Source organism: Octodon degus, unplaced genomic scaffold (assembly GCF_000260255.1).
Source record: "Octodon degus isolate 3935 unplaced genomic scaffold, OctDeg1.0 scaffold00034, whole genome shotgun sequence".
Lineage (NCBI taxonomy): Eukaryota > Metazoa > Chordata > Mammalia > Rodentia > Octodontidae > Octodon > Octodon degus.
This window is the reverse complement of record NW_004524610.1, coordinates 11,015,382-11,033,774: the sequence shown is the minus strand read 5'-3', so window position 1 is coordinate 11,033,774 and position 18,393 is coordinate 11,015,382. Positions and strand designations below refer to the sequence as shown.

Genomic DNA, 18,393 nt, shown 5'->3' with positions numbered 1-18,393 from the left:
ATTTAAGATACGCAGTAGCAAGTTCTTGTTTTGTTCTTTTAATTTTTTTGTGTGAAATATGGTATCTTTGTTACATATTTTGAAGATAGTTCTAGGTCAAAGGTCAAGCAGTATGGCGCTTGTTTCTCTGCCTTGACTTGCAGCTGCTCTGCTGTAGCTTCCTCACCAGTGGCGAACGTAACTGAAGAGCAAAGCTGATTCCTTAGAATCCCCCCAGCCCCGCCTAAGTGAGTTCCATGAACCCCAACTCAGTTTTGCTGACTCTGTTCTGTCTTCTGTCTTAGTGAAACATAAAGCTCATGATGAATTAAAGCCTTGTGATGAGAGCTCTCTTTTCAATAGAATTTAATACTATATTTCGGGACCCACGTAGAGAGGACCATGTATCATAGAAGACTGTGTTTAGACCTTCTAGCGGAACTTAAATAATGAACAGGAATAGTATATAACAGAATTGTGTTACAGTATGTATTTCTCCTGTCCACTTTCTGTTTACATGGCAGCTAGGGCTAGCATAATTGTTTGATTAGCTCGAATTGTATCATTCTCTTGATTAACATCTTTTCATGGTTTTAAGAGAACTGAAGAAAAAAGAAATCTAATCTATTTGATAGAATTTAAAGTACTTGGCAACTGGTTTAGTTTCTGCCTTTTCTGTTTCTTGCATCTCTCAGTCCTGGTGTGGTATTACTGAGGTTCCCTCACGTGCTGTGCTCTTTTGGCCCGGGCGCCTTTGCTCTTGTCCCTCCCTCGGTAGCAAAGCTGTTTTTATTCTGGCTTCTCTTGGCATGTCCTGCTTTAGATTTTGTTATTGTTGTTGTTGTTGTTTGTAATCATTACATACTGCACAAGCATGCAGTATGTAATGATTACATGCCTCAAAGGGGTGTGTGTGTGTGTGTGTGTGTGTGTGTGTACACAGCAGTTTAACCTTCTGTCCTCACCCCTTCCTCTCCACATGTCCCGTTTCTTGGTCCCCTTACCTCTTGCAGAACACCTATCTACCTGTTTCTTGCATTTTGCTCCATATTTAACTTTGGGTTTCACATTATAATGCAAACCACACAGTATGGAAGCTTGTGTGTCTGTTTTATGTCACTTAACATTATGGTCTCAAAATAGCAGTGAAGTCTTTCATAACTAATGCTGTTGAAGGTGCCAATAATTCTGTGTTGTTTGGGGATTTTGATCATACAGTCATCTCTTATAATAATTCCTTCTTTCTTAGCCCACCCTGGGGGTGGGGCTGGCCTGGCATATAGTGCTGGGAATCAACCGCAGTCCCTGCATGCTTGCCTAAGCTTGCCTAACCAGGCACTTTAGACCACTGAGCTGTTTTACCAGCCCTACATTGTATCTTCCATCAGCCCAGTATTATTCATTTTTGTATTTTTTTATCATTTTATCTACTATACTGTATGTCTTTACCTTGAAATTCAAGATTGCTTAAAGAAGTATTTGTAAACATATTTTACCAATGATTTATGAAGGTGGTACATGTGCTGTAAATACATACATGGCATCTCTTGAATTGGAACATATTATAAACTGGTACTTAAAATTCACCTTCTAATTTTATTTTTTACCACTCAAGTCAAGTAGCACACTAATGATTTTCAAGGCTCTTTTGACACGATGTTTCTGATGTGGCTTTGATACGTGACCTTAACCCTCTTATTCTGTACAGTTGCTCTTTGTTTTTATTGCTAATCAGAATCCTACCGTCTAAAATTAGCAGTGGATTTGAAGGACAGCAATTCAGACCTGTTTGCTTCCTAAACGAGTCCTTGTGAGTCCACTGTGGTTTACATTTGTACACAGAGTACACTCACATCAGGATTAGGAGTCACAGGAGCCCCAAAGGCATGTGTTATAAAGCAGAAGGTCATTTTAGGGTTGTGATAGCAAATTATATTTTTGAGAAGAACCTCCCTTGCTATGCATTTCCTACCAGCTTCTTCTCATTATTTTTAAATAAAGAAATCTTTTCTTAAGCACATCTATAAAAAGGTTATTTTAAACAAATATAAAAACAATCTTAAGTTTTCTAGCTGCTAAACTTTGGTTTTTTTTTTTTTTTTAAAGGAGCTCTGTAGTCCTAATAGGGATTAAAGAATGTATATTTTTGCTTCTGAAAGATTTTAGGGCTATTTGTCTTCTGGACATCTCTGCTGCATTGTTTTGAGTTGACACCAGCCTCTTTCTGTCATTGGACAGAGTATGACATTCACTCATGCTCAGACTCACAAACTTTTGATGCTGAGAGTGACAAAAATGTCAAGGCCCAAAGTTTGCCACCCTTTTGCTTGTTATTGCAGAGAATCCATCGAGTTTCTCCACTCAGATCCCCATGGAAACTAAGCAAATAAGCTACTTGAGAGGAAGACAGGTTATTGGTTTTTCTCATTAAAGCCACTGCTGGGTTTTCATTAGTTGCAATCCATTTTCTTTCAAGATCAGATACACACGCAAGTTCTTATTGCCATGATTTGAACAAACTAAATACTTTAACTTAGGTGTGCCTGTACCTAGGAGCTAAGAAGCAAACAGAATCATTCTGCATCTGCCATATAATTACTTCTGAAAATAAAGCCACGAAAAAAAAAAAAAAAAAAAGACTGATGGAGAAAGAAGAAAATGCTATTTCCATTTTATCAAAGAGATTATTACATGAAGTAGAGTGGTGTGGTTAGTCTAATTTGATTGATTCTGTGCGTAAATCATATCTCTGTGGAAGTGTCCTAAGTGGTACACATTCCCTCTGGTGCATCATTATGTACACCTAAAGTGACCCTTATGATCTTTATGTGTACCTATAGTGCGCCAGTAAACTTAATAAAAAATAAAGTATGTAAGAACGTATCACAGACTTCCAACACTTTGGACCCTATACAGTTCTGGGTTTTATTTGTTGCCCCGTGTAGATTTCCTAGATCCTTTCAAGGTGTCTCAGTTACTCTTCTCTTGCTGCTGGGACAAATACCCTTCTCCTAAAGTGAAGGAAAGAAAGGTTTATTTAGCGCACAGTTGGTGGAGGTTCCAGTCCGTACTCAGCTGGCTCCAAGCCAGAGTGGCACATGGTAGAGCGTAGCTATTCATGGTGGCAGAAAACAGCAAAAAGGCAAGAGCAAATTGGAGCAGTAGCAACAACGATGGCTGCAGAGAGCAAGACTTTCTGTCTCTCTTCTGTCAGGTTCAGGCTGTCTGCCCCAGGCTGGGTGTAGCACTCACACCCATAAGCCCAGCAGCACTCACACCTGTAATCTCAGTGGATCATGAGTTAATCTCAAACTCTAGAATTCCACCCAATAATTGCATGAGGCTTTTGGGGGATGGGGGAGTCAACCACACAAACCATAACACAAGGCAACGGATGTTTTAAGAGGTGAGCAGTATCTTCATTTTTTGGAAATAAAATTACAAAGCTGATTTTATTCTTTGTGTTCTTCTCTCCAATAAAATGGCTAACGTCTTTCAGTTCTGGGTGCTTTATATATTTTTTAAGGAAAGCCTCACATCTGCATTTCTGCTCCTTTTTTCATAATTCAGCATCAGTGCTTCAGCCTTCCTTCTGCGGCTCAAACAGGTTTCTTACTCAAACAGAATATGTGGATAGGTATTTCTTTTTATGTGAAAATTTAAACAGAATAATGATAAACAGAAATACCATTGCTTGTTAGAATCATTTTTTAAATACCACATGTGCTTCACCAGTGTTGTCCCTGTTTTCTGAGAACACATTTTGAAGATAACAATGGTCCTCTTTTTCCTTCATAGGCGGCTGCACCTTTGAGGACGGGCCGGGGGCATGTGATTACCACCAGGATCTCTACGACGACTTCGAGTGGGTCCATGTCAGCGCCCAGGAGCCCCATTACCTACCGCCAGAAATGCCCCAAGGTGAGAAGTCTTACCTTCCCCACTTTGGGGGGAACAGCTTCATAAAAGTTTGCCTTTTATTATTATAGAGACTGTAACATATATTGTAATGATAGGTTAGAATTAACTGATTTGTTGTGCTCTTATTACAACTAAGAGTCTTAAAGGGCTCTTGGTCTCTGTCTTGGTAACTTTTTTTTTTTTTTTTTTTTGTACTCAGTACAGGGTGTACAGGGTGTACAGGGTCTCACTATGTAGCTCAGACTCCTAGTGAGCCTTCTGTTTTCAGCACACGCCCAGAGTCAACTGCCATCTCAGTGTGCCCTGGGTGTGGGGCCGGTGTGAAAGGCCAAGGATCAGATGCTGGTGCTTTAGTCAGGTGAGCTGTCTGGCCAGCCCTTTGGTAACTTTCTATCTCGTGTTTTTCAAGAATCCTCGCTGTACTGTAGTTACTGCAGACTTTGCATTTTATAATCATGCATTACATGTTAGTGGTTTTCTTTCTACTTAGTAAAAAATGGAAATGATGACCAAAAGAAATCTTCAGAATAGAAGAAATAAATCTATTTTAAACACCTGAAACACTACATTAACTCATTTGGTGTCTACTTAATTACGTGACACATGTTTGATCCAAAAAGGCTGAGAGAAGGATTTCTGTTTCGTGGTCTCTTCTCCCACTGGTTGTTGGCTTGGCCATGCCTAGGAGGAAAGGTGTTGGAAGATGAATTATCAAAAGGAGAATTATTCACAATCAGGGCCAGGACCTGTTAATGAACAGGTCCTCGTGTAGTGCTTGTCTTACCTTTGGCTTTGGATTTTATAAGTAAATACATGTTCTGATTGCTTATAATACTGTGATTTATATTTTCTCTGGTGAAAAAAAACTAACATATCAATATATATGTGCCATTTTATATAACATTGGGCTACTCTGTGGTATCCTATGTATTAGTTTGGAACTAATCTGATTACTGTGTTTTACAATAACTTAAATAGTAAAAATTAAAAATGTAAATAGAAATTTTAAATGCAATACTAAAGAGAACCAACTTTTCCTTCCAGTGTTTGGAATGAAACTAACAAACAAATAAATTAAGAATACAACTATATTATATAGAGCCAAAAAAGCTTTATGAATTATGTTATTAGAACGTATAATCATATCATTGATAAGATTTACGAACATTGTTAGAATGCAAAATTATATAATTGTTATACTGAGTTTGTCATACTAAAGATTATGTTTTATAATGTATTTTAGTGTTTCATTTTGATGACATAAAATTACGGATAATTTTTCTACAAATTCAGAAAGTCCTTCCTAAACTGAGCACAAATAAAAGACAATTTTAGAACTAACCATTAGAAATTAAAATGTCAATCTTCATGTTGTCTCAAAAATAAATATAACCAATAGCATCCTTGATTTTGCTAATTAATATGACTTCAGAAAGAAAAAGCATCAACAATAAACAAAAACGTCACCAATGCTCAAAGCAATTGAGATCTAAGACATTCATTTCCAAGTTCTGGGCTACAAATTACAGTAGTAAACGTGGATTGGAAAGGTTTTCTTTTCATCAGTTTGTGCTCTGATGTGTACATGAATTAAATTTACTTTTTTTTCTGAATTGTCCCTTTCTTGGCTGACTACACAAATGGTTATTTCTGAGGATGGGCTGCACTTTAATTTCCTTTGCAGAAGAATAAATTGGTACTTTTGTGCTTGACAGCCTTTGCTTCTTATGTTTGACCCTTACACTGTCAGCAGATCCATTTAGTTTTGTGCATAGGTTTCTATTTTTCTTTCAGAGGTACATAACCTTATTTCCCTGGTGCATCTTAATTAAAGAAACTGTAACATTTTTACACAGATTTTTCTCGGCAGTATATTTAGACTGAATTTTTCGTGTGAAATTAAAGAGATTGAGCCGGGATGCACATATTTTGACTGTTTATCATCAGAGGATAATCAGAACGACATTGATTTATGGAAATGTTACCATTGTTAATTACCATTGGTAGTGGGTAATGAATAGCTGAAGGGCCTCGGCTCTGATGACCTTGTCTGCTCACTTTTGATGTACAGCTTCGTCGGTGCTTACAGTAAAAGATGATATGCACAGAAAATGGAAGTGTTTGAAATTCATCCACCCTTTCCAATTAATAGGGCATTAAGTAATTAATCAGGCAGAGGAGGGAGAAAGGTCACCGTGCTTTATTTTTGCTGAATGTAACTGTGTTTAATCTGAAGAGAAGTGGGAGGAAGCACTACACGTAGCTTCTTCCTTTTTCTCTTTCTGCAGGTGATGCTGGTTTTTCCATTTCCTTGCGATGACCCTGTAAAGTGCTGAGTGAACATAACCTTCCCATAAATTAGCAACACAAAATGTTTACATTTATTATGTTACACTTTTATAAGGAATGCTTTCTTTTTCAAATAAAAGGGCAGGCGATGTTTACTTTTTTGTCTATTTAGAATACAAACAAAAAACCCCAAAGAATTCCTAGTCTTTGATTGCTGTATCATAAGAAGTGAGATCTTGGGATGGGGGAGGGAGATAGCTTGGTGGTCTAAGTGCCTGCCTGGCAAGTGCAAGAACCTGGGTTTCATCCCTGGTACTGCATGTTGTGCCAGCCCCAAGCTATATTGCCCCCCAAAACCAGGTGTTAGTGGTGATCGCCTGTAATCTCAGCTCTAGGAAGGTTGAGGCAGGAGGATCACTATGATTCCGAGCTTCATAGTGAGACCCTGTACCAAATAATAAATAATTAAAAAGACTTAAAGCAAAGAAAAATAATGGACGTGAACTCTCTAATGCAAACAGAATGTTCGCTCTGGGTGATAACTGAACATTGTTAACTGACGTATGTTTATTTATTTATTTCTTTTGACTGGTATTCAGAGGTATAAAAGAAATAGGGAAATAAATAGTTTAGAATAAAAGAATGAAGATGGGCAGAAGTGAAGCATTAAGGAATAAAATAACTTTCCCTCATGAGAACATACAGCACTATAAAAATTGCTGAACGTAGCCCCAAACACTATTTTTGTTCGATGATGATGGTGGTGATGATAATGGCTAATGGGCCTGCTACTTTAAAAAATGCCACTCAAAAGAGTGAGAGTACTTCGGAAGGCAATACTTGTGGTGCCCAATCATGATACCATAGCTGTGTATTTAAAGTAATCCTTAGTGATGTGCAAATTAAAAGCCACAACCAGGAACTGTTACACACTCAATGGCAAGAAGTGAGTCAAGAGAAACCCGTGCACGACTACCACCGCGTCAGTCTGGCTGACCACTTCGTGCAGTCTCGTGAGCAGCAGATCCCTTGGGGAGCACCAGCCCAGCAGAATGTGGTGTGCAGAGCCACCAAAGCACGTGGGCAGTGGGGCTCACCTCACTAGCATTTGTAACAGTCACAGACCTGAAGAGTCCGAATTCCTATCATTGCAGTGGGTGACTGAATGGGGAATTTATACAACACAGCCTTCCAAAACAGTGTAAGGGAACAGACGTTGCTGTGCACAGTGATCTGAATGAATTTTAGAATTTTGAGGGAATGAAAATGGACAGGAGAGTGTTACTGTATCTACTTGCATAAACTCCTACAGCAGGCAGACTCATTGAGGACTTGGAAGCCAGGGAACCTAGGGCCTGGGGGAGAGGCTGGAGTGGGGGACAGCAGGCTCCTGGGTACTGGTCGGAATCCGCTTATTGATCTGCTTGGTGCTTTTATAGCCTGTAAAAAAATCACTGAGCCATCAGATGCTGAGTGATGCACTTTTCTGTGCTTCTTATAAGTTAATAAAAAGTGACAAAAAAGCAATGAAACAACTACTCACAAGGTTACTATTGGCAAACCACAACAATAATTGAAATGTTATAGATTACAATAAAAGATATGCAGTAGGAAACTTCCAATGGGATCAACTCTGGTTTTCAAGAACGCTGAACCCTTTTCCCCACATGCACGCATGTTATGTGGTCTTTGCTGTCTGGGGTATCTGTGTTTCCTCACCTCGCTTACATTTTGCTTTATCTGTCCATCCACCCACCAGGTCTCCCCATTCTGGCTAGCTCTACAAAACATTCATCTGTTTTGGGAATATTTGGCTAACTGCCTCGGAACTGTTAACTTTTCCCCGTGCGCCCCATGGTTCTCATTTGTATGTATCTCAATTGCTGATGTTCACGCATCGCTTTTATATGACCTTTCAATCAAACCAGACCACAGTATTCTCCTCAGTGTATGCCATGGTCGTACACTTTTGATTTCACGAGGCAAACTTCTCAGTTGGAAGCTTTGAAATATATATATTTTTTCTTTTGTGGTATCAGTGATCAAACTCTGGACCTTGCACTTGCCAGGCATGCACTTATTCCACTGACCTATATCTCCCTGGCTGGTCTATGTTTAAATAATGTTTTTTTTCTTGCATTAAAACATTGAAGGGGCCAGCCAAAAGCAGGCCCAGGGGCCTAGGGCTCAATCCCTGGACCTGCAGTGCCAGCCCCGCCCCCGGAGTATGCTGAGACAGCCGTTGAGACTGGGTGTGATGGTGCGCCCCTGTAATTCCAGCACTTGGGAGGCTGAGCACAGGTAGACCACTACGAGTCTGATCTAGCAGTGAGACCCTAAACACACTGTAAACCCTTCCCTAAACAAAAAGACAAAAAAAATTGAATAAAACATCCCATTTCATGAGTATTATATTGAGTTCCAATTGTAATCTGTTTAAACAATAAATAGTCCATACTTTCAATACTAGGCTTTGTAAATTATATCACTTCTTTGCAAATTATATTACTTTTTTATTTGGGATATATATATATATATATATAATTATGATTGTATAAGAAAGGGTTTTAAAAATTCTCTTTCTCTTTCTGGCTTCTTCTACTATTTGTCAAATTAATATCAATTTTCTACTTCCCAAAAATCTGTTGTATAAACAAGCAACACAGATGCACAGGGAGAGATGCTCCATGGTTCCAGAAATTGTTCTTTGATCTCGACTGCCTCTGTGTCTGTGACCTTATTTGTCAAACACCTTTTAGGATCACGTGAAGCAGATTCTGCTGACCATTTTACTATGTGTTCTGTTTGACATCACAGAGGAGGGATCTACGTTAACAGTTTAGTGCGTTTCTCTTTCACTGTAATTAAAACGGCTTTTCCATTTTAACACATTTTTATAAACTAACTAATTGGATTTTCGTTTAGAGTCCCTAGAGAACCCCTTTGACGGTACTTAAAGTTATGACGACATTATATTCCACCTTCAGTTTGGTACTTTATTGCTAATAAAGTGAATCACTGTGCAGAGTTCCTATTTTTACATGTGCACATTGTATATATTGTAAAATATAAAAGTCTTTGGAATTAAATTAACCTGGAGACTGAAGTGAGAAGACTTTCTCCTCTTATAAAATTTAGTGAGGGGTGCTATAGTACTGAAAGGCCTGGCACATCTCAATTCTGCCCTGTCTTGGGATGCAAGCGAAACTTCTAGAAGTGTATTACTACTCTTGTCATTGCTGAGACTGCCAAAGTGAAAGGGGGAAAGGTTTACTTAGCTCTCAGTTCAGAGAGGGCTCAGTCCATAACTGGACAGAGAGGCGAGACTGCTGCTGTTGCTTATACCACATACAGGCTACCCGCCCTAGGCCACTGCAGCATTCACACCCGTAGCCAGAACCATGCCCGACGAGTCAGTGCACTGGTTTACTGATCACACACCCTTAATCCCAGCATCACACACTCTAGATTCAGCTGCCTCTAGAAAAAGCCCCAGAATGCCTGAGGCTTTGGGGGGTCATCTACATACAGCCATAACAGGAAGCAAGTGAGATTATTCAGTCAAGAGAGAGAAAGGCAAAATGGCGTTAAGAAATGTGCCTTCACATTAATTTGTTACTTGTAGAAGTGCCTATTGTTTTCTAAGATTTTCAGCTTGAGTTGCTTAGCCAGGTTGTTAAAATAAGACTTGTGTGCTTCTGAGATTTATTTAGTAAGATCCAATGTGCTTTTGTGTTCCATAGGAGCCATGCGCTGTCTGAATAGTTTTGTACCTGGCTTTCTTTTAATAGTGCAGTGTGGTACAAGTTAAATAAACCATTGATGTCCATAATTGGAAGCATCTACATGAACCAACTGTAAAATTTCTGCCAAGTTTTCTACTCTATGGTACTAGTCTCTCAGTTTTGTAGGAAACATTTACTAAAATAAATGTTATGTACATCATGCAACATATTTGAATACATTTGTGAAGACATTTTAAGTGAATATTTGACATAACCAATTCTAACCTATAGGTCCCCCCCAGTATCAATCACTCACTAAAATTAATGGGCCACTTTGCCTAATACTATCTTTTGCAGATTATAACTGCCTAAATTCTCACATGACCAGATTAACAGATTTTTTTGATACCATATTTGTCATAAAAATAAATGAGAGAGTAGTAGAATAAAGTTATGTGCATAAATTTATTATGTTGTATGGTGATGAAAGATCTTAATAATATGGCTAGTTCTGTTTTAGAGGACAGGGAAAATTAGGCCAGGATGTTGGCTTATCATCTCATTAATATTTGCCATAAGCATATTAAAATTAGGTGTGTATCTTTTAAGAATGTTTAATATATTAAGTACTTAATTACTCAAAACATAAAAATAAATTCTTTGAAAGTGATTAATGAGTTCATGCAGTGGTCCTACAGAGCGACAGTGGGAAAAAGGGAGGGCAGAGGACAGAGGAGCAAGGACTGAGAGAAGGACTTAGGGCACACAGTTAAGGAGCAGGTGGGGAAAGCTCGAGGTACGGGTGTGGGAGGTAGATTCTGAAGACCCTGAAGGTGCCCAAGATTATATCAGAAAGATACAGTTTGTTCAGAGTTTCTTATTTTTCAACCAACATAATATTATTAGAAAAGTAGTTCTTCCTAGCCCTCAAATACGTAAAAATCATTGCACGACTGGGGCTCAGAACCTACTCCCTTTGTAGCTTGCTATCTCTGGCCTCTAGCTCCTTCTCCCTCTATAGGGCCTCCCTCGGTGTGGCTTCTGTGCCAACCACTTAGACACCTAAGGTTCTGAAGCACAGTTTGAAACACTGATTTTACAGCCACAAGCTCTTTGATACTGCTTCCTGACAGGGTACTGAGGCCTGTTACTCTCTGGACAGGATAGGTGATGTTTCCAAGCTAAGTGGAGTCACTTGCGTACACCTGTGGAGGGACAGAATTTGAATTTAGGTCTTTCTATTGTCACAGTTAGTCTTCCAGCAAAATGACCAGCTTGGCTACTGTAGTTGAGCTGACAGATTCTCGTGACTTTGGGATGCCTGTGCAGATGCACTCTCTAGAGAACAGTGCCGTTTTCTGCCATTTCATCAAAAGGACCATTTCGTCCTAGAGTCTGAAGAATCTCGGTGAGTGTTGCGTAGTCTTCCTGGGAGATGAGGGCCAAGATCCGCCCTGCTTAGAATTGTCCCTGAGCTTCAAGGCTCCCATGGTGCTTCCGCCTCCCTGGCGAGAGGCTGTGCCTTCCTTTGATTTACCTGTGAGTTATTTTTAGGTATTTGAGGATGGCTTGCTGCATGTGCATCTAAGCAAAGCTGTAAAAACACATATATTATCCACTGTCTCATTAAAGCATGCGTGTTGGAAGCTAAACTTGCGCACTCAAAGAATCAGCTTAAGGTCGAAGGTTTGAAAATAATTTTGAGACTGTGTTTGCAGCAGAGTATTTTAGGATAAGAATTATGGGCTGGTTTCAATGTGCTCTTCCAAACCGTGTTATCATGTGCCTGTTGTTGGTGTTTTATCCCGGAGCATAGGGAAGATAGTTTTCCGCATTGGAGCTGCTTATTAAAAACAGGGAGGATTGGAAGCAGTGCAGGGGGAAGGAGCAGGAGGCTGCAATGGACGATTTGATGGGTGAACCGCTAAATGGGAGCTGGCTTTTAATGTGGGGACTATTACCCTTATGGACATAAATGCAGCATGAAGAACGTCAAAATTATAGAGGACAGAATGTGCATGCTGAGACACGAGTTTCCCCTGATATTTCAGGTACATAATGTATCTCAGTTAGATATGTCCCAGTATATCTCTGGGAGGAAGAATAGCCTGGTATTATGTAGCCGGGGGAGGGATTGGTCAGTGCTAGAGAACTTTCTTATGTTCTAAATGAGTTAGAGATAAGAATGCAGAATGATTTCAGAGTACATACAATCACCTTTAGCATATGGAGTAAAATCAATACATAGTCCCAAGAAACACAGTTACTTTCTCCTGAGCCGAGTGTGACTGAATGTACCTATGACCTTATGCATTTTCTTTCCAAAAAGAAGCTTGTCCCTGTTGCCTTTGTCCTGTCTTTATTTCTAAGGTTTTTAATTTTCTGACACCAGAAAAATCCTGACAAATCACACACACACACACACACACACACACACACACAATGGTTAGAAATAAGTTAGGGATGCCTTAAAAAGGGTATGATAGTAAGGATCTCATAGAGTTAATTGTGAGAAAATTATGTAGTTATAATTTTTTATTAGATTTTCCTTACGTGTAAAAAATGTTTAAAAATCTTGGAAGACTCTTTGTTTTTCAAACCCAATTAATACCAAGAGAACTGTTGTGAAAGCTTTTTCTCTCTCCTTTAAAGAGGAGCTTATTCCCTGAGAAATATTTTGAAGAGCATCTTTTATGCATTTATATCACAAAGCAATTTAGGAAGGCCTTCACTCTCATAAACTTTGCCTAACCACCCAGAGTAGAAAGAAACTGATGTGCTCTTAAAGGCTTACTGTGAAAATTAATCAGAGGAGTTCCTGATAATTCTGTGTGTGTGTGTGTGTGTGCACGCGCGCACGTGCACGCACGTGTGCACACACACACAAACCTGTGGAGGGGAGTATCAAATTCAAGGCAGGTACTTACCACTGAATGACCCTAACCCCTAGGGTGGCAGTCTATAGAGGAAACTAGAGTGTCAAGTTTGGTATTCAAAAAGTATATTTGGAATGTGTGCTTTTTATCTATGTTGTTTCTCTGTCTGTCTCTGTGTCTGTCTGTCTGTCTGTCTGTCTGTCTGTCTGTCTGTCTGTCTCTCTCTGTCTCTCTCTCTTTTTCTCTGTCTCTCTCTGGCCCTCTTGCCTCTTTCTCCCTCTCCGGCCCCTCTCTTTTTTTTGCTTTGTCTATATTTCTCTCTCTCTCTCTCTCTCTCTCTGTGACTGTCTGTCTGTCTGTCTGTCTGTCTGTCTGTCTCTCGCTCACACACACATATACACAGGGACACACACAGATGTTTTGTGGTGAACAGATTCATCCATCACCTTATTTGTGTGACCAGTCATACCCACCCCCCTCCTAGACCCCTGGACAGTGGGGAGGAGGAGGAAGGAGTCCCTGGTGTGGGCTGTACCAAGACTCTGTCCTCTCCTTGCCGGTTGGTGCTGGAGGCTCAGTGTCATTGTCCCTGTGTGCACAGGTGTGGGTGAGCAGTGGCCAGAGCTGGGAGAGAACCGCTGGCTGTCGATTTGGCAGGACAAATCGAATTTAGGTAGCTCCTTTCAGTAGCCTCATTTACTTCAAAGTTTACAAAACAAAATGTTTCCTGTTTTGCTTTCATTCTGAAACTAAGAAACCAAACTCAAAATTTGTTCACTTCCATCAGGAGTGATTCACCCAAAGTGCTTATAAATGTGGTTGACTTTGTTTCGCATTTACATCCCCTACATTCATCTGGGCTCCCTGGACCTCCAGGGAGAGACCTTTCTTCCTCTTTCCCTCTGGGCCCAGCTTTCTGATTTCCTGGGTTAGGCGGGGACTCTGAAGCCGGAATATGGCAACAGACCCAGCTACTGTGAGGGCTTTGTAGACTGCCATTGCCTTCACATCGAAAATACAGTGTTGGTTTGTGTGTGTGTGTGTGTGTGTGTGTGTGTGTTCTTTCATTTTGGGAAGATCTTCTTAAATATATTGCTCCATAAAACTCAAACAATTTGGTTGTACAATTGATTTTTCAAATTATGTTCTGGTACAAAGAAGACAGGTTCTTATTATAAGCATCCTGTTGTGTACGATGTCATTAAAAGTTTTAAAAAAACCACACCCTATGCTACTGAAGTTAAATGATGAAGTATAAAGAACTTTATCATATACGAGTCAAAAAAAATAGAACATTAAAAATATGCTGACAATCTTCCCAACAAATAACCTAATTCCATCGAGTCTGCCAGTTCATAGCCTTATGCTGACGTAACTCTTGCTCTGCATGCGGGAAGAACTGACTGCTGTGGATATCAGCTCTCCAGCCTGTCCTGCAGGTGGGCCGAGGAAGCCACCACAGTCGGAAGTCACTTGTCCATTTCTTGACATGAGAACCGTGTTTGAAAGTACCTTGTGTAGAACCCGTCGCTTCTAGTAGAGCCTTCAGACCTGGGTAGCAGAAATGAAGGAGGCACTTGCTGAATGACGGAATGGTGGTGTTTATTTAGTTTTAATGCCCAAGAATACCAGCATACAGGAGACAAGAAATTTAGATGGAGTGCAAAATAAATGATTGGTAGAAGAAAGTAGGGAGATCAGTTTTTCTCAGTGGGTAGGGGATAAAGAGATAGAAGGACATAGGGCCGGTGAGATATCTCAGCGGTCTAAGCACCTGCTTAGGCAAGTGCAGGGGCTGGGGTTTGATCACGGGCACCACATGCCATGCTGGCCTCGCTCCCAAGTGCTCTAAGCCAGCGACCGAGGGTGGGCGTGGTGGCACAGGCCTGTAATCCTAGCGCTGGAGAAGCTGAAAGGCAGGAGGATCACTATGTGTCCAAGCTGCACAGTGAGACCCTATAACAACCAGAGAGAGAGAGAGAGAGAGAGAGAGAGAGAGAGACAGAGAGACAGACAGACAGAGACAGAGAGAGAGAGAGACAGAGAGAGAGAGAGAGAGAAAGCTGTGATAAAAGAATGAACATGTGTCATGTCCAGGTACCAGCTCTGCACAGGGCATGTATTACACATTCTATATTCCAAATGTGTAAGCAAATACATAAGAAGACTTTACCAGGACTTAACATTTTGTACAAATTTTGTTACTGTTTTTCCTAATAGTAAAAATGTCTACACAGTTAGGGTATTCACAGATCTTGAGGTGCTTCAAGAAAGTGAATTGTCTTAGGTACATTTTTATGAATAACATTTTCTGGAAGAAAATGAATGTGTTCATTGAACTTCTGTCCTTATGTAACTCTTACAAAAGCACCAAGTTAATTAGACAGTGTAAAGCATATGAAACAAATTGAACAATTTTTAGTAGTCTGGTCTTAATAAGGTAAAGAAATGAATCCTCGTGTTTGTCTAAAAGTTTATAAGCAGTCTGAAGAGTTTGGAAGAAACATTTGAGGTTCTCATTTTTCTGAATTTATTGTCTTATTATGCAAGAAAGACTCAAAAATTTATTACCGAGTACTGCCCAGAAGGCCCAAGGATAAGGAATTATATCAATATTTTAATATGCAGAATATTAATAATTATGATTGTATGAATTACGGTAATGGAGTGATTAATTTTAATATTTAAAATAAAATAGCAGAAACTAAAAGCTGACTCAGATGAAATGAAATTGCATTTTTTATTAATCGTGAGTGGCATAATAAAATCAGCAGTACACAAAGAAATGTTTTCAAAAGGCGCAGTATCCCTCCTCAGATTAAAGAGAGGATTGAGAACAGTTTTCTGTGAGATGTTGTAGGCTTGTACCCCTTAGGCCTAGCTACTTGAGAGGCTGAGGCAGGAGGGTCGCCTGAGCCCACGAGTTTCAGACCAGTGTGAAGAACATAGAGACCCCCATTTCAAAACTATAAAACAAAATGAAATTTATACCCCATGTTAAAAAAGAACTGAAAACAGTAAGATTTTTCTTTTCTTTTCTTTTCTTTTTTTAGCAGAGAGAAAACCTGTTTCCAGTCTGTTGTTACTGTAATATTTGACAGAGAAAGCTTTAAATAAAAAAGCTTGTCAGAGTTAAGCCAAATTTGCAAGTGTATTTCAATGTAGTTTATTGCTGCTTTTCAGCAGTTATTATTTGCAGGGATCGTATTCCAAAGCAAAATATTTCTGTAGTCTTTTCACAATTTCTTATATCTAGTTTTGTTTTGCCTTATTTCTTCTGCATTTTAAAATTTTTTTAAAGATAAAATTATTCAATTTCCCTGACACTTGATATTTTATCATTTAGTTTATAGAAGGCTCCAATTATTTTCAACCATCTTTTTCTGAAAATGAGATGTTCTGTGTGAATGTGTTTGGCAGCAGTTGGCGTTCTGTTACGTTGTGGAACTGGGGTGGAATCTAGAGCTCCACACTGGCTAGGCATGCCGTCCACAGCGAGCTGCAGCCCCAGCTCAATGTTCTCACTCCTTGCCATTTCATTTATTTGCTGACAGAGTTTTTGTCAGGCCGTGTGAGCAGATGACCGCGCTTAGGTGCGCAGCCTGAGCGGGTGCAGGCACACGCGCATCTTTAGTCTCCACCCGCCCTTTCTGACACGTCGCTCCTTTCCCACATACCTCGCTTGTTTTCCAGCTTTGTCCTTGAGGTTCCTGCGTCCCCCTTTTCCCCTTCGCTACTCTGTCCACTTCTCGAGAGTCCCTTCTGAATTGAAAAAGATCTCTCAACCTCCTAGTACCTGTTTTAGTTTGCGTTCTGGGTTTTTCATATGAAAGAAACCATCAAGAGAAAAACATTTCAGTGGGTTAGATTTTTAAAGAGAATGCCTGATGGACAACTAAAATACAACATAGTATGGACAGTATACTTACAAAGAAGAGGGAAAAACATTTTCCTCTTCTTCAAAGCATTGTGATTTTTATTATATGATTGCTCTGTATTTATGGTACACTTGAAGCTTTAAAAACATCAACATTTTGGGCTGGTGAGATAGCTCAGGGGATTAAGTGCCTGTTTAGGCAAGCGCAGCAACGGGGGCTCAATCCTCAGCACATGCCGCATTGGCAACTAAGTCTGGGCGTGGTGGCACACGACTGCAATCCCAGTGCTGGGGAGGCTAAAAACAGGAGGAGCACTATGAGTTCGAGCTGCATAGAGAGAACCTGTAATAATACTATATGTATACTACTCTGTTCTTCTCTCGAGTCCCTTCTCAATTGAAAATATATTATATATATTATATATATGTAATATATATTGTCAGAGTAATATATATGTATATAGTATATATATATCAAAATTTTTGTATATCGACATTTTATGTGATTTTAACTATTTATTTGTATTTCACAGTGTCTGTTATACATTTTGGTCTTCCCACTCAAAAGAAACAATATACTTACACATTGTGACCAACTTGTTTCATTTAAGAATGTAGTCTCAAGTTGTATCCATTTACCTAGAAATGGCTCAAGTTTGTCCATCTATATGACTGAGGAGTACTTTACTGTTTAAAAAAATTCAACCTTCTTTTTAGCTATTCCTTGGTCGATGGGGATTTGGGCTGTTTGCAAGATTAAGCTGTTACAAACTATGCTAGAAACATTGCTGCATGTATATTGCTGTGGTATGATGTTTTCAATTCTTTCAGGAAGATTCCCAGAACAGGAATAGTTGGGTCAATAGGACCACTAATCCTAGTTTATTGAGGAATCTCCACACTGATTTCCACAATGTTTGCCTCAGTCAACATGAAAAACTGGCTTTCCACATGTTAAAGACTAAGACTAGACCCATGTCTCCTACCATACACTAAACTAAAATAGAAATGGATCGAAGATCTATACATTAAAACAGAAACACTTAATTTATTAGAAGAGAGCATACATATATGTAGTTTAAAAGGTCTTATACTTGCTTAATTTTCCATGTGTTTGTATGCCTCCAATAATCAATCTCAGTGTATCATGTAGACCATTTTGATAGAAGGAACAGCGTAAACTCTTCTTAAAACTTTCATTAGTCTGCATTTCTTTTGCAGTACATAATGCTTACATTCCTTGCATGGAGTTGGGATGCATCCTGATCCTTTCCTTCATTCCCTTTCCATCCCTTCCCTCCCTGCGGCTTCACACTCTGAATACGTTCAAAATAAATCTTCATTAAATCTAAAGAGACTTTAGAAATTATTGCTAGTCCAGAATGTTGTTTTATGAAAGAGAATAGTGCAGAAGTATGTAAAATGACAGAGAAACTTGATTTAAAATACAGACCTGATTGCCTCTGGGTTGGTCAAGACACTTAACGTTGCTGAGCTTCCATCTCCTATCGACAAATGAGGAATAATGATCTCTCCGTCTCTCTGTCTCTGTGTCTGTCTGTCTGTCTGTCTGTCTGTCTGTCTGTCTGTCTCTCTGTCTCTCTCTGTCTCTCTCTGTCTCTCTCTGTCTCTGTCTCTCTCTCTGTCTCTCTCTCTGTCTCTTTCTCTCTGTCTGTCTCTCTGTCTGTCTCTCTGTCTGTCTGTCTCTCTCTCTCTCTCTCTCTCT

The 18,393-nt window shown here is 39.5% G+C and overlaps 1 protein-coding gene across 7 annotated transcripts in view; it reads left to right on the top strand.

Moving 5' to 3' along the window:
- The window catches only part of Ptprk (protein tyrosine phosphatase, receptor type K), a 555,880-nt gene that overhangs the window by 119,560 nt on the left and 417,927 nt on the right, over positions 1-18,393 (top strand). For all 7 annotated transcript variants that reach the window (XM_004630251.3, XM_004630250.2, XM_004630249.2 and 4 more), the window contains exon 2: positions 3,778-3,900. In XM_004630251.3, the coding sequence (XP_004630308.1) occupies positions 3,778-3,900 (123 nt within the window). The remainder of the gene's footprint in view (positions 1-3,777; positions 3,901-18,393) is intronic.